Source organism: Vipera ursinii (assembly GCF_947247035.1).
Source record: "Vipera ursinii genome assembly, chromosome: 4".
NCBI classification, from domain to species: domain Eukaryota; kingdom Metazoa; phylum Chordata; class Lepidosauria; order Squamata; family Viperidae; genus Vipera; species Vipera ursinii.
In genome coordinates, this window is record NC_139514.1 from 56,818,597 (window position 1) to 56,834,768 (window position 16,172).

Below are 16,172 nucleotides of genomic sequence, written 5' to 3' on the forward strand. Positions count from 1 at the left end.
TCCCCTGCTTAATTTAGATTGCAAGATGATTCATTACATTTTAACTGCACACCAGATTGTGACTTGCTAATTTGAATTCTAGTCATAGATAGTATAGCGTCTCTGTAAAACTGCACATATATCTAATAATTTTTCACTTAATGGTAGATAAGCTGAGAGGATGGAAACGTATGTGCTGTTTATGTGATAAAAGTACTGCTTTGTGACCAAGATACTTGGTCTGTAAGATACTAATAGAAATCAAGGTCTTCCTAAATAAAAAATTGCCACAAATCCTCCTTTAGTTTTGTTAAATTTCCTTCTTCAGTTTAACAAATCATAGGAATACAAAAGTCTTATTTTCTAAATAATCTAGAATAGTGATTAGAAAAGATTTCGTTAGAAACATGATATGTGTACAGATGGGCGCAGGTGCCCTCTGCTCATGCAAATGGAGCTGCATGCGTGTGCAGAACCATCCCCTCCCTCCTGCCCCCCCCCGCAGATCTGCCAAGCAGAAAAGCTTGGGGAACGCTGCCATAGGAGATCCATACACAATGTTTTATTGTGGCAAACATAGTACCTTCCTCAATAACAGGCTAATTGCGTGGGTTACCTCTACACTCCCAGGCCTTGCAAGTTGATAAAGGTAAAGGTTCCCCCGCACATGCGTGCTAGTCGTTTCCAACTCTAGGGGCCGGTGCTCAGCTCTGTTTCAAAGCCGAAGAGCCAGCGCTTGTCCGAGGACGTCTCCGTGGTCATGTGGCCGGCATGACTGGACGCCAAAGGCACACGGAACGCTGTTACCTTCCCACCGGAGTGGTCCCTATTTTTCTACTTGCATTTTTACGTGCTTTCGAACTGCTAGGTTGGCAGAAGCTGGGACGAGTAACAGGCGCTCACTCTGCTACGCGGCCCTCGGGATTCGACCCGCCAAACTGCCGACCTTCTGATCGACAAGCTCAGCGTCCTAACCCACTGAGCCACCGCGTCCCTATTTGCAAGTTGATATAGCCACATAATAATCTTTAAATACTCAGTCTTAAAACAATGAAACATTACCAACATTGTTCTCTTCACATGTATTGCATTATAGTTCTCATAGTAACAGCTGGTGACAGGTGCAGCCTACTCACCTGAAGGGTGGCATATTGGTGCCCTTCATTTCTAGGATATATGCATTTTCTCAACTAAGATCATTAATGCATATATGTTGTTCATTGCAAAGATCTCAGGAGCATTTACTTATACCCATTCTTAACTGTCCAAGTAGGCAAATTCCTTCAGTTGTAAAAAAGATTACTTATTGTTTAAAGCAGGGGTCCTGTGGGCTGCAGCCTGGTAAGGTGGGCTGCTGGCCACTGGGCCATGGGATAGGCTGGCCAGTGTGTGCACGTGTGCGCGCACACCCCCTCATGCTAACGCTGCGGCGCACAAAAACAGGATGCCGCTCTGTGTGGTGCAAAAATGGGCTGCTGCTGGGCTGGGGCAAAAACAGAGTGCTGCAGGGCACAAAAATGGGCCGATGCCATGCCTTGGGGTGCAAAAAAATGGGATGCCGTGCCACACAAAAACAGGCTGATGCCGTGCCTCAGGGTGCAAAAATGGGATGCCGTGTCACACAAAAACAGGCTGATGCCGTGCCTCAGGGTGCAAAAATGGGATGCCGTGTCACACAAAAACAGGCTGATGCCGTGCCTCAGGGTGCAAAAATGGGATGCCGTGTCACACAAAAACAGGCTGATGCCGTGCCTCAGGGTGCAAAAATGGGATGCCGTGTCACACAAAAACAGGCTGATGCCGTGCCTCAGGGTGCAAAAATGGGATGCCGTGCCACACAAAAACAGGCTGATGCCGTGCCTCAGGGTGCAAAAATGGGATGCCGTGTCACACAAAAACAGGCTGATGCCGTGCCTCAGGGTGCAAAAATGGGATGCCGTGTCACACAAAAACAGGCTGATGCCGTGCCTCAGGGTGCAAAAATGGGATGCCGTGTCACACAAAAACAGGCTGATGCCGTGCCTCAGGGTGCAAAAATGGGATGCCGCCATACCTCGGGGCACAAAAACTGGCACTACTGCACTGTGGGGCACAGAAACAGAGCACTGTGCAGTGTTCCGTTTTCGAGGTGGCATCCCATTTTCTCATCCCCACAGTGTCCCATTTTCACATTCCACAGTGCGGCACTAGTGGCACAGCTTGGTAGTGGACCATGGCCCACAGGTTGGGGACCCCTGATCTAATTGATACCTGTGATATTTGATATTGATATTTCTGAAAGGAAATTTAGTGCTCTTTTGAAATAAAATGAAACCCTGTGAAAAGAGTAGTACGACTGACACACTACTTTTTTTTAATCCCATTTATATCCCGCCCTTCTCCGAAGACTCAGGGCGGCTTACAATCTAAAGCACAAATCAACGTGCTTAGCAATAGCCTTCATTCTATGTATATGCCTGCACATGTACTCTTAAAAACCACAATTCCCATCTTCAGAAATAGACTAATGGGCAGATCCTAGATGTGAGAAAGGTCTAAGGAGCATTAGGGACACAGTACTTTCTCCTCTTCTCTCACACATCATCCTACAATTCCTCTTCATCTATGATGTGTGGCTTGAACTAACTGGTGTGGAGAAATGGGCTGGATAGAGCTAGAAGGAATGATTCGTAACAAGCTCTCTCCTCAACCAAGAGCTGCAAATGGTAATACAGGTACTGAGTAGTGGTGACTCACACCATATACATGTTGAATGTGGCATAGGCAAAACAGACCCTCTTCATCCAAGTTGAAACTGGTTGTGTAACGCCACTTATATCAAAAGCAATGGAAAATCTATAAGATACTCATAGATGGCGGCAGCGGCGGCGGCGGCGTTGTGCCGGGGCCGCCTTAGGCCTCCCTCTCCACCGACTGTTTATTCTCGGCTCCATCAGCGTCCTGGCGGCGGCAGCAATGGCGGCGGCGTCTGCAACAACGCTCCGGTGGTGGCGGTGGCCCTGGTGGCTCAGCGGCGACGCTGTAATCAACTTATTGTTTCCTCTGCTTGCTTTGTTTTTTCTGGATGGCCTGGTACTCTTACTTTTGTTGGTGGCCTCGAGGGTCCCTGGGCTAGCCGGTTAATCCCGGTGGACCCCAGTGGAGCCCAATGGTCCTTTGAAAGATCTATATTTCCCGTGATACCAGTTGTGACTCTGGCTGGTGCCATTGGATTTGTGGACCCAAAAGAACTAGATAATTTGGAAGACCCCAATGACTGCAGAATTGGCCATGATCAACTCTTTCGAAGGACAGAGCAGCGAAGGATTTGGCCACCTAGTAGTGCAGACTTTGATGATGTAATATACGATTCCATCCCTGCCTTCGGACTGTTCTCTATTGTCATTCACATATCGGCCCCAAAGGTTTCAGAGTTCCCTGGGTACTGGCCACAGTGAGAGGGTGGCCTGAACTTCATCTGCTGCCCCTAGAGGTGAGAGCTCTAGGGGACATGCTGTACCCAGGATGGATGTTTCGGACCATTCCCCCCCTGGTATAGGCTTTCCAACCGTCGTGTGAGGGCGGTGGTTGGCCTGTCCTGGGGTGACACCCAGCTGAGTGGCAGCGGCTGGGTGGAGGCTCGGGACTTCTATTTGCTCTCTGTTTGGTTCCTCCTTAAATCATCTGATTATGGACTGCCTATATCTGGACTGCTTTATGCCTTGTTTTAGGTACTCCTCTACGGACTTGCTCGCCCTCAGGGGTGCTCCCCCTTCCTGGAGGCGGCCCGCCTTTCCAGCCGAGTATAATCTCGAGGAAGGTCCCATCTATTGGGATCCTGAGAGATGGCCGGGCACGGCTATGGGCCTCCGACGTAAACCTAATAGGAGGTCCTTGATTTGTTTTTTGTCAAAAATTTTTTGGGGGTTAGGGAGGAGGGAGGGTTCTTTTTTTGGTGGTTTGGACGAGGGGGGCAGTCCAACTACCTTTGTTCAGGCTAGTGCTGAGGCTGATCGCGGAGGGGAGGAGCGGGGGTCGGCTGCTTCTGGGGCTCCAGGGCCAGTCGTGGGATTGTCCATTCCCACGACGATAGGGAATGGCAGCAGGTGTAGGAACAGAGGGCCGTATCGGTCTCAGGGAAGGCCTCTCCGCTGTTTACAAGCGGTGAGGCACTCCGACCCTCTGGTTCCGCCCCGAGGTCCCGGGAGTGAGGATGAGCAGCCTCCTGAGCTCCGGCTGGTGTATTTGAATGCCAGGTCGGTCATTAATAAGGCTCCTCTCGTTCGAGACTTGGTCGAGGGTGAGCAGGCTGACCTGGCTTGCATCACGGAGACCTGGTTGGGCCCAGAGGGCGGTGTACCTCTGGTTGATCTTTGCCCACCAGGTTTCCGGGTGCTGCACCGGCCTCGGGCTCAGGGTAGGGGTGGGGGAGTGGCTGTTGTTGTGAGGGAGACCTTGTGTCCGCGGGAGGCCACCGTTCCCCAGACAGTCGGGTGTGAGTCTCTCTTTTTGAGATGCGGCCCTGGTGCGCAGTTGGGCTTGCTGCTGGTGTACCTTTCGCCTAGTCACGCAGCAGCAGCCCTGCCTTAGCTGCTTGATGTCCTCTCTGGGCTGGTGGTTGAGTTCCCGAAACTTATAGTTTTGGGGGACTTCAACCTACCATCGCTGGGAGGATCATCTGAGTTGGCTCGGGAGTTCATGGCTTCCATGACGGCCATGGACCTGACGCAAGTAATTACGGGACCGACTCATGAAGGAGGCCACACCCTTGACCTTGTTTTCTTGTCTGGACGGTGGTTAGATGATCTTGGTGGGGGCTCTCCAATTATTATGCCCCTGTCATGGACCGATCATCATCTCCTGCGGCTGGTCTTCCGTTTTGCCACCCCCCGCCGTGGGGGTTTGGAACCACTCAAATGGTACCGCCCCAGACGCTTAATGGATCCTCAGAGGTTCCAGGCGGCGCTGGGGTCCCCACCTGCCTCCCTCGCTCACAGCTCGGCCGAGGCCTTAGTGGAAGCCTGGGAAAGGACGGCCACTGAGGCCCTTGACCGAGTTGTACCCTTGCGGCCCCTGACCCAGTGCAGATCCCGTCGGGCTCCATGGTTTTCTGCGGAGCTCCGGGAGATGAAGCGTCGGAGACGGGGCCTAGAGAGCGGTTGGAGGGCCAGCCGATCCGAACCCGACCGATTGCGACTAAGAGCCTATATTAGGTCTTATCTCGCTGCAATTAGGGAGGCGAGGTCCAACCACTTCGCCACCCTTATTGCGTCCGCAGATAATCGCCCGGCTGCCCTGTTTAGGGTGACTCGCTCCCTCCTAAATCAGGAGGTGAGGGAGGATCCCTTGCAGGGACGTGCCGAGGAGTTTAACCAACATCTGTCGGACAAAATCGCTCGGATTCGGACCGGTTTGGATTCTGACTGGGCAGAGTCTGACGATCAGGACACGGGTGGTCTTGTCGATATCATCTGGGAGGAGTTTGATTCTGTGACTCCGGAGGAAGTGGACAGGATCATGGGGAGGCTGAGCACCACCACATGTTTACTGGACCCGTGCCCTTCCTGGCTGGTTTATGCAGCCCGGGAGAGGACACGCAGCTGGTTCCAGGCAGTTATATCGGCTTCTTTGAGTGAGGGTATCTTCCCCGCCGTCTTGAAGGAGGCGGTGGTGAGGCCTCTCCTCAAGAAGCCTGCCTTGGACCCAGCTGTATTGAACAACTTTCGTCCTGTCTCCAACCTTCGCTTTCTTGCGAAGGTTGTTGAGAGTGTGGTGGCGCATCAGCTCCCTCTGGTCCTGGATGAAGCGGATTATCTAGACCCGTACCAATCGGGTTTCAGGCCCGGGCACAGCACGGAGACGGCATTGGTCGCGCTGGTGAATGATCTCTGGAGGGCTCGGGACAGGGGGCATTCCTCTGTCCTAGTCCTATTAGACCTCTCGGCGGCTTTCAATACCATCGACCATGGTATCTTGCTGCGGCATCTCAGGGGACTGGGAGTGGGAGGCACAGTTTTACAGTGGTTCTCCTCCTATCTCTTGGGACGTTCGCAGTCGGTGTTGGCAGGGGGGCAGAGGTCGACCGCGAGGTCTCTCATTTGTGGAGTTCCTCAGGGGTCGGTCCTCTCGCCTCTCCTGTTCAACATCTACATGAAGCCGCTGGGTGAGATCATTCGTGGCTTTGGAGTTGGGTATCATCAGTATGCTGATGATACCCAACTTTTCTTTTCGACCCCAAACCACCCCAGTGATGCCCTCAACGTGATGTCCCGTTGCCTGGAGGCGGTTCGGGTCTGGATGGGGAGGAACAGACTCCAGCTCAACCCCGACAAGACTGAGTGGCTTTGCATACCTTCATCCCGGGTTTACTCGGACATTCCATCTCTAGCTATGGGGGGTGAATCATTACCCCCCGTAGATAGGGCTCGCAACTTGGGGGTCCTCCTAGATTCACGGCTCACCTTGGAAGATCATATAGGAGCCGTGACTAGGGGGGCCTTCGCACAGGTTCGCCTGGTGCGTCAGTTGCGGCCCTATCTTAGCCGGGATGATCTATGCACAGTCACTCATGCGCTCGTGTCCTCTCGTCTGGACTACTGCAACGCTCTCTACATGGGGCTGCCCTTGAGGACCACTCGGAAGCTTCAACTGGTACAGAATGCAGCCGCGAGAGTGGTGTTGGGAGTCTCCCGATACTCCCACGTTACGCCTCTGCTCCGTGAGCTGCATTGGTTGCCAGTTGCCTTCCGGGTGAGATTCAAGGTACTGGTAACGGTATTCAAAGCACTCCATGGCATGGGGCCGGAGTACCTCAGGGAACATCTGCTGCCGGCATCAAGCTCCCTGCGCCCTGTGCGTTCCCACAGAGAGGGCCTCCTCAGGGTGCCACCGATCAGAGAATGTCGATTGGTGGCCCCCAGGGGGAGATCCTTCTCTGTGGGCGCTCCGGAGCTGTGGAATCAGCTACCGGTAGAGCTCCGGACGGCGCCCGATCTTCGCTCCTTTCGTCGCGATCTTAAGACATTTCTGTTTGTACAAGCCGGCCTAGCCTGAGGGGGAGTGTTGGGGTTGTTTTATCTCTCGTTTTTTAATTTTTCTGGGGGTTTTTAGCGTTGTATTTATATTGTTCTTAACTAGGGCTATTGTTTAATCCTGTTTTAATGTTTGTATTCGCTATTTTATTCTGCCCTGTGAACCGCCCTGAGTCCTCAGGGAGAAGGGCGGTATATAAGTGTTATTAAATTAAATTAAATTAAATTAAATAGATGATAGGGGCAACAATACAAGATCTGGTTGTCTTTTGCGGTTTAAATCCAACTTGTGTAGGAAATGATTGGGGTTTTCTAAGTTTTCTAATGCAGGTCTGGCATTCTTTCAAAAGACTGCTATGCCTGTGTTTATAAGGAGCTTGGATAAGACCTGGTAAAAATCTATGGAAAGTAGAAATTAGCCACTATGTATAGGCAGATGCTTCTGCAAAAGCCAGTTGTTTAGTTTTTTCTGCAGCAAGATTCAAGTCATAATGTGCAGTGCCCAGCAACCAATGGGAAGATAAATACCCACACTATTCTAAACAATAGACCCATCATGACCCATATTGTTGACTAAATGCCTTAGATCATGTCATACCAAAATTTCTGTGAGGAGAAGAGGAAAAGCATTCCTTTTAAAATAATAAAGCTAAAGACAAATTTAAGGTGTACACTAGGGTTGAGCTGAAAGAGGTGTCACAAAGAAATGTATATAAAAAGATTACCGGGTATATTCATGCTATAGTTAGGAGGATATTCAGTAAGCATGAGTCCTCATTCAAGAGAATTTAGAATAATATGACAAGATTTCACAAGCTTTATAGATAGTTATTTTTTATGGGAATCTACATAAAGAATTAAATTATCTTAAGACCAGAAAACATTTTACTACAAATAGTTATTTAGAAAAACCATCAAAATAATATATATATATATATATATATATATATATATATATATATATATATATATATATATATATATATATATATATATATATATATATATATATGTAAGTATTATCTTTTCTTGTTTATCATTGGTCATTTCCCTTTTTATTCTACTTATGAGACATTTGGAGTCATGAATTATGATATTTCTATATGTTTATCAGGCTATTCTGTTTCTATCTTTTGCATTTTAAAATTTAAATCTACATTTACTAACTTAAATATATTCAGCATGAAATTATGCACTGTAACTTCCCAAAAAAGGAACACATCGTTTGTAATTATGTGGAATGAAAAACCATTTAAACTGAAATTTAAAATTAAAAAGCAAGCAATAAGATTGCCTATAAATGTTTTTAAACCATATTACGAATAGATTAGAGGAAGAAGAGCTTGATCAGTAGCTTGATGCGAATGAATCTGGAGATGAAATTATGTTCAGCATGAGCATAATGGTTATAGAAAAATACTGAAAATTATCTTCATACTGAACATAATTTCATTTACAAAGCAAGATACTCTTTAAAGGTCACACTGCAGTGGTTTCCTTTGCTTTGGATTCAAGGCAAAAGATTGGCTTATGAAAAGGCCCTAAAATAGTCTTTCAAAGGAACAAAAAACTCCCTAATCAATGTAGCTGGACGTTGAGAGAAAATTCTAGATCTGCAAATGTTCTCTGCCAAGAGAGATAAATCCATGTTCAGTGCTGAAGCAGAATATTTGCTAGAAATGAATTAGAAAACATTTATGTAACAACAACAAAAACAGTCAGGCAAGCAAGCACATACACAAAAAAAATCTACATTTTTTCAGTGGGCTGTTCAGCATTTCACTTACATTTTCATTTCAACCTAACATAAAGGATTATCCTGTTTTCTATTTGGGCCATTTTACCTTTGGAGTTCTTACAAGGCCTCTTTGTGGAATACAGCATATAGTTCCACATTTAAAGATGCTGATGCCAAATCCATGACAAAATTATGTTTTGGATACCAAAATGATAGGTAGAATTTTTTCCCCTTCTTCCATGTTCCCACTCAGTTTTGCATATGTTAAAAGTACAGAACTTCTCTGGCTAAAAAAAGGTGGCTTTCCAAATATTGTAAATGAAATTCTTTCTCCTTTGTATTTTTTGAATAAAGTATAGGTACCGTGTTTCCCCGAAAGTAAGACCTACCCCAAAAATAAGCCCTAGTTTTGGGGAGAGAAATACAACTAAAATCAAACTAGGGCAGGGGTGAGAGGGTGGAGCTGCCCAACGCACCCCGCACTCACTTACTTTGCAACCAGACTCTCTGCCATCCCACTTCTTCTGCAGTGTTCCCAGGCCTGCATTTTGGAGTCAGAGGCCTTTCCGGAAGGCCACTGCAGCTGAGTACTGAGCTATGGATTCAATTTATTGCTTGGTTATCGGCTACAGAGGCCTTCTGGAAAGGCCTGACTGTGAAATGCAGGCCGGAGCTCCATTCTCAGCTGCAAAATGAAGCTGCTCCTTCGGCCACAGAAGAAGTGGGCCAGCTGAGTGGGCTGTCGGTGCTGAAGGTGAATGGAAAACACACCCCTCCCCTGAAAATAAGACCTGGTACCTCTTTTGGAGGCAAAAAAAAAAGACCCGGTCTTATTTTGGGGGAAACATAGTAGTTTTCTTCTTACGATCACAATTGAGCCCAAAATTTCTGTTGCTAAGTGAGACATTTGTTAAGTGAGTTTTGCCCAATTTTATGACCTTTCTTGCCACAGATATTAATGAATCACTGCAATTGTTAAGTTAGTAACATGTTTGTTAAATGAATCTGGCTTCCCCCTTGACTTTGCTAGTCAGAAGATCACAAAAGGTGATCACATGACCCCAGGACACTGCAACCATCATAAATATGAGTCAGTTGCCAAGCATCACAAATTTTGATCACAATGCTGCAACATGTCGTAAATGTGAAAAACGGCCATAAGTCACTTTTTTCAGTGGTATTGTAAATTCGAAAGGTCCCTAAATAAACTATTATAAGTCAAGGACTACTTATACACCTTTATACATATGGTTTCTATTTTAGGGATCAAATAAAAAAAAAATAGAGAGCAAACATTGCCCTTGGTTATTAGAGAGACCTATGATAGAAAAACCAAGCCAAACTGTAGCCAGAATTCCTAAAAACGAAAATGGCTAGTTGACTCATATTTTCAAATGTTATTTATTATAAACAATATTGTACCCTTCTGTTTAGTCTCATTTTATATCTCCTACTTCATTTAGAGAAATTATACTGTAGTTCTCATAAAATTGAAATGCGGAGAGCTAAATTATATTTAATAAAGATACTAATACAAATTTAACTACATTGGTTCATCTTTTTCTTGCTAATGCTGTATAGTCATATGACACATATTTGGAGAATAACTGCAAAATCTCAAAAATACCAATAGCTACTGTAATATGCTCTTTGGCTGCAATAAATTTACTTGACAGTCAGCTAAAGCACTCCTGGAATCATCCTTTATAATGGCATTGGTAAATTATTTAACTGTTGTTGCAAAGGTTACCCACCCACGGATGTATTGTAGGAATTAATTTACACTGGAATGTGACTTTATCATCAAATGATAAGTTTTGTGTGAGAGTTCACATGAAACATTACCTAGATTCCCCTGGTGCATTGACCAATAGCTATATAGTTCCTGGGAATAAAAGGCACAGCAATTCAGCAAAATATCTGAAGGGGACCAAACATCTTATACTACACTGTCCTGCTGTTCAGGAGATGAGGGGGAGTGCTGTGATTCATGGCATTTAACAACCTTCCAGTTTAGGTATGCACAAATCCAGGAACCTTAGCTGTCTCTAATTCTGAAAATTCATTATTGCAAATTCGTTATTGCTTTTTTAATAGTAAAAAAAAGCAAAGATCTATTAAGGAGGCTGAGGATTTCCTAAATTACTTACAACACTTTACATTAATTCAGGTTTAAAAGAATATGCTAAGTTAGTCACCTATTAACAGATGGAATGTTGCTCCAGATGTGCACTGCATTCTGGACATTGCCATCATCTTTTTTACATCTGAGAACTGCTTCCATCTGTAAAACAAACATATTTATGCCTGAAACATTAGAATGATGACCATTCTACATTATACAGAACTATGGGCAGTCTTCGACTTATGACTATTCATTTACCAGCTGTTCAAATTTATGTCGTTGCTGAACAAAGGGACTTATGACCCCTGTCTAAAGCTGTTGCAGTGCCCCCATGGTCATATGAAGAAAATTTGGGAATTTGGCATTATGCCCACTATTATGACTGACTGCGGGGATGCTGCAGTACCCTCCTGCCTATTTCCCCTCTCCCATCCTTCTGCATTGTGCAAGGCCTTGGACCTGCTTCTCACCCCACTGGATACCGCAACTTCCTCCCCACCCTCCCATCACAGATTGGTCGCCTAATTTTGGATAGATCTTCAAGAAGCAGCTGCTCCACTTCATGACCTAATTTCACAGTGGAGGCCATGTAGCACTGTCCGCAAAATGCCGCCCACTTCCTGGATGGTGCCCTGCAGCCTCCAGGAAGGCTGAAAGGTAGTGCAGGCCAGCTCTCCTCAAGCATAATTTCTGGAGCTCCAGCAATCCATCCTTCAGCCTCCCTATACAGAGGAGCAGGCCACATGTCAGCCTGGAGCAGCCCATGGTAAGTTGGGGAGGTGCTGCAGTGCAGGTCTGGGCCCGTACTAAGGCCTCCCCATGCTACACTTAACAACCCATGCAGTTTCTTAACAACCACAATGGGATTGGAGTCATTAAGTGAGGTGGTTACCTGGGCACCTCACTTAATGAATGTCATGACTTGTGACTGTATTAGGCAGCCTGCATTATAGTCAAGGACTACCTATAGGCAATTTCGTTTAATTCAGTCAGGAGACTTGGAGTTTTGGTTCTGATGTAGGCATGAAAGCCAGCTGAGTAACTTTGGGCCAGTCTCTCTCAGCCCACAATGTCAGGCTCAGGCAACAAGTTGGTCAGTCAATTCCTGTTGTAACCAATGAATCAATATTCAGTTAATATGAAAAAAGCAGACCACTAAAAGGAATAAATAACTACCATTTTGCTCTGAGCCTGTGGTGATTTTATCATGGGAGAAGACCTTGGATCAACTGGGAAGCTGCGTGAGGTCTGCAGATTCCCACACAATGGAATGTAGAACTGCTTTCCAGGACCATTTCATATGAGGCTTGGGAATAAATTGGGAATCATATTTAATGCAAGCTTGCCGTGATCACATGTTTGTGCATCCGAGTTTCATTTTGGATGCCAACAGGATGTATTGAAATCTCTCCTGGATATGTCAGGGATGCATGCAGAGCCAATATCCTATTTTGTATTGCTCCAGTAAAAATTTACATGAATGTTAGGAATTTAAATAGGTAATGCAAACTCAGTTCATTCACTTCTCAATAGCAACTTATTTCCAACTAACCTGAAAAAAGCGAGAAGCTGCATCTCTCTCTTCTTCATCCAAGACAATGTTGTCCACAAATAGCCAAAAAAACGGCTTTTTATTTTTTTCTTCAGGAGTTCCATACTGAAGTATACGAAAATATTGGTAAAAATACCAGGCTTTGGAAGAAAGAAAGAAAATAGTTTGTCTGTACAGTAAGTAGCTTTTGAAAATGGTTTCTACAAATAAATTACACTTTATTTAAGTGATAGATACTACACATTGTTCTCAGTTGTCCAGAGGTTTGGAGCTTTTCAACAACATTCAGTTAGGAAGTTGTCTCATATCAGGAATTCACTGGCACATAATGACCACAATTGGGGCTGGAATTTCAGTTGTAAGTCATGTTGGCTGTAAATCAGTCAAGCACCCACTTTTTTTTTAATCCCATTTATATCCCGCCCTTCTCCGAAGACTCAGGGCAGCTTACAATCTAAAGCACAAATCAATGTGCTTAGCAATAGCCTTCATTCTGTGTATATGCCTGCTTATTATTAGGGCTTTCGCCCCCCCCCCCCAGCGGCATTATTACAAAGTCAGCTTATTGCCCCCAACAATCTGGGTCCTCATTTTACCTACCTCGGAAGGATGGAAGGCTGAATCAACCTTGAGCCTGGTGGGACTTGAACCTGCACTAACTGCAGGCAGCTGGTTTTACTTAAGGAGGCATTAGCCCACTGCTCCACCAAGGCTCTTTTGATCAAACCTTATTTTATAACTGCTTTTAGGGCAATCATTAAGTAAATCATCTGGCTGTAAATTTGGAAACACAAAAATGCCAGAAACTGTTAAAAAAAGTCACAAATTCTAGTCACATGACCGTGAGATGCTACAAGCTGTCATAAATGTTGACAAGTACCTGGAATACAGTCATGTGACCCACAGAAGTTAATACATTTTACAACAGCCTAAAGTGTTTTGTTGACTGGTCATAAATCAAGGACTACCTCTAATGTTATGCTTTTATGTATGTAGATTGGTGATCCAGCAACCTCTCCCAATTTTGGTGATTATAAATGATGGATCTGGAAGTAACAAGAAGTTACACCATCTAGCTCTTTGGCTACTGCCGCAAATGTCAATGGCTAAAATAATCCTTTCAGCAGTGTTTTTCAAACTTAGGAATTTTAAGATGTGTGGACTTTAACTCCCAGAATTCCGTAGCCAGTATGGTTAGGATGCAGCTTGTATAAATTAGAATAATTGACTATACCTACAAAAGGGGAAAGTTGTTGAATTACTAGTAATTGATTCATGTCAGCCATAGTTCTATACAGTAGTGTGAATTTCAAGTTATGCTTATGGCAGTGATACCAGAGAAGTGCGTATTAAAATTCTTAAATTGATAAAATGTAATATTGGCCTATTGGATTTATGGTATCCACCTTTTTTATTTGCGCCTTTCAAGTCAATTTTGATTCCTGACAACTTCCTGAACTAGTTCCTGCAGTTACGTTGGCAAAGCTTTCCAGAAGTGGTTTGCCATTGTCTGTTTCCTAGGGGTGAAAGTGTATGACTGGCCCACGTTTACCCAACTGGCTTCATCACTAAGGCAGAATTCTGTCCCCAGGTTTCTAGTCTGACAGCCTTTACCATTACACCAAACTCTACTACGTAAATAATAGCCAACAGTAGTGAGAACAAATGGGTTATGTTTGAACTAAGACTAAGATTATTCAGATACAAGTCCTCACTCAGCCATAAAGAAAGTCACTGTTGCTGAGCTTAACCTGGCTTATAGAACTTTCATCAGAGTGTACTAGGATGCTGTCTTGAAATCCTACTGGGAAATTGGTTTAGGTGACAAGTTTACTTTCACTTAGAAATTGCAACATACTGTAGTTCCTCCCCACCATTGGGCAAAGGTTATCAGCATTATTTTTTTCTGTATACCTGAAGATTTAACAGACCAAAAGATTTTATTTTAGACAAGAGAGAGAGAGAGAGAGAGAGAGAGAGAGAGAGAGAGAGAGAGAGAGAGAGAGAGAGAGAGAGAGAAGAAGAAGAAGAAGAAGAAGAAGAAGAAGAAGAAGAAGAAGAAGAAGAAGAAGAAGAAGAAGAAGAAGAAGAAGAAGAAGAAGAAATGCGCCACTATAAGTGACTGGATCATTCATTCAGCTGTGCTTTCAGAAGTGTAACCCGTAATTCTATGATTATAATTACTGGATGATCACAATGAGTTTATGGCATTGTAGCTGTTGTTGAAATACAACTTTCCAGGGTACCTCAAAATTGCTGTGTTTCCTAAAAAGCTTGGAAGATGTGGTTCAGCAACATCTGGGTCCAACCTTTCCTTTTTCTGGCAGTGAGGGCAAAGTTAGTGCATGGAGGATTCGAGAGATCTTACAGGTAATTGCTCTAATATCTTGTTTCTTTTAGGATCATTTTGTTTGTTTGAATAGAACAAAATATGCCTAGGAATGTGCATCATGGCCAGACCACAATGCTATAAATACTTTTCTGGAAGATAACTAACATCAGTGGAACCATCAAAAAATTTCCCAAGTAAACTTATTTACAGAAGAGGGAAAAATGCAATCCAAAGGTTAAATGGTTTTCAACAAACCAGAATCCAAGGTACTTATATCAATATTTTCCTTTTATATATGATTAAGTTACTTACCAGATGGATGTCTGTAAAATTTTGCTACTGGAGGAGTTGAGCCAAAAATCAAATCAAATGGGCCCCATTCTTCTATCTAGTAAATAAAATAAATCAGCTTCAGAATCTTGGTTGGTTCATTAATTAACATACTGATCATTAATGATGTTGATCACCAAATTAATATATTTAATGAACAAAAACAATAATTTGCCCTAATCTACAAGTCCCCAATTAAAATGTATCATACTGGGTAAGATTCTGCCCACTGACAATAGTTTATTTCAAGTTCATTCAAATCTGTTGCTAAATTATTAGCTAATTATTATTAGCAGCTCCTTAAAAACAACGTTCTATACCTTCCCCCAAAATCCTCTCAGTAGGCTTCTGAATGAGCATAAAATCCCAATACCTACCTTTTTATTGCGGGGGGGGGGGGCATCCAACTCTCCTTACCTAAACCTCTGCCTCTTACATAGAAGCTTATGCTTAAAATCCAATTTTTCTCAAGTTCTCAACAGTTGTACAGTTCTTCTCCTGTTACTCCAAGAAGACTGCACACACATTTCAAAACATACACTAACTCTCCCTCCATCCCACTGTGGATGACTATATTTTGTGTAGGGTATCTTCAAATTCAGCTTTTCTTTCTATCTTTGCTTTAACTCTTCCTTCTCTTGCCAATGTTTTCTTCCAAACATTCAGTTCCCCATTCTACCTTCTTTCAGCTTGGCCTCTTATCATCTCTACTATATGAAAATTAATCCTCAAAATAATCAACAAAACAATCCACACAGTGTAATAAATCAATGCAAACACATCCCCCTCTTCATAGTATACTGAAAAATAAAAGTCGTATAAAGCATCTTACATTTGTTCTTATCACATCTGTGACATCATCCATGTACTTTAGGTACCCATTGCCTCTCCTTTCCCCTAGAAACCCCAAGCTTTTCAATTCTGGAGAAGTGAAATGAGAAATGCAAGATACATTAGGTACAACACATGATCTCAGTTTGTCTCGGATACGTTCAAAGGTGCCTATTAAAGCCAATTAAACTATGTTAAACAGCATGGAACGAGGAAGGTAGTTATATGTTCTGTATACTATTCTCCTGAGTAAAATGGTAGAAGAATACAGGTCA

General features: G+C 44.1%; 1 protein-coding gene across 1 annotated transcript in view; it reads right to left on the reverse strand.

Annotated features, from left to right (window-relative positions):
- Positions 1 to 8,517: 8,517 nt before the first annotated feature.
- The window catches only part of DNMT3L (DNA methyltransferase 3 like), a gene marked incomplete at both ends in the record, with an annotated part of 37,863 nt that continues 30,208 nt past the window's right edge, over positions 8,518 to 16,172 (reverse strand). The window contains 5 exons of the mRNA XM_083361277.1: positions 8,518 to 8,662; positions 10,926 to 11,011; positions 12,405 to 12,544; positions 15,049 to 15,124; positions 15,899 to 15,987. Of these exons, the coding sequence (XP_083217403.1) occupies positions 8,518 to 8,662; positions 10,926 to 11,011; positions 12,405 to 12,544; positions 15,049 to 15,124; positions 15,899 to 15,987 (536 nt within the window). The remainder of the gene's footprint in view (positions 8,663 to 10,925; positions 11,012 to 12,404; positions 12,545 to 15,048; positions 15,125 to 15,898; positions 15,988 to 16,172) is intronic.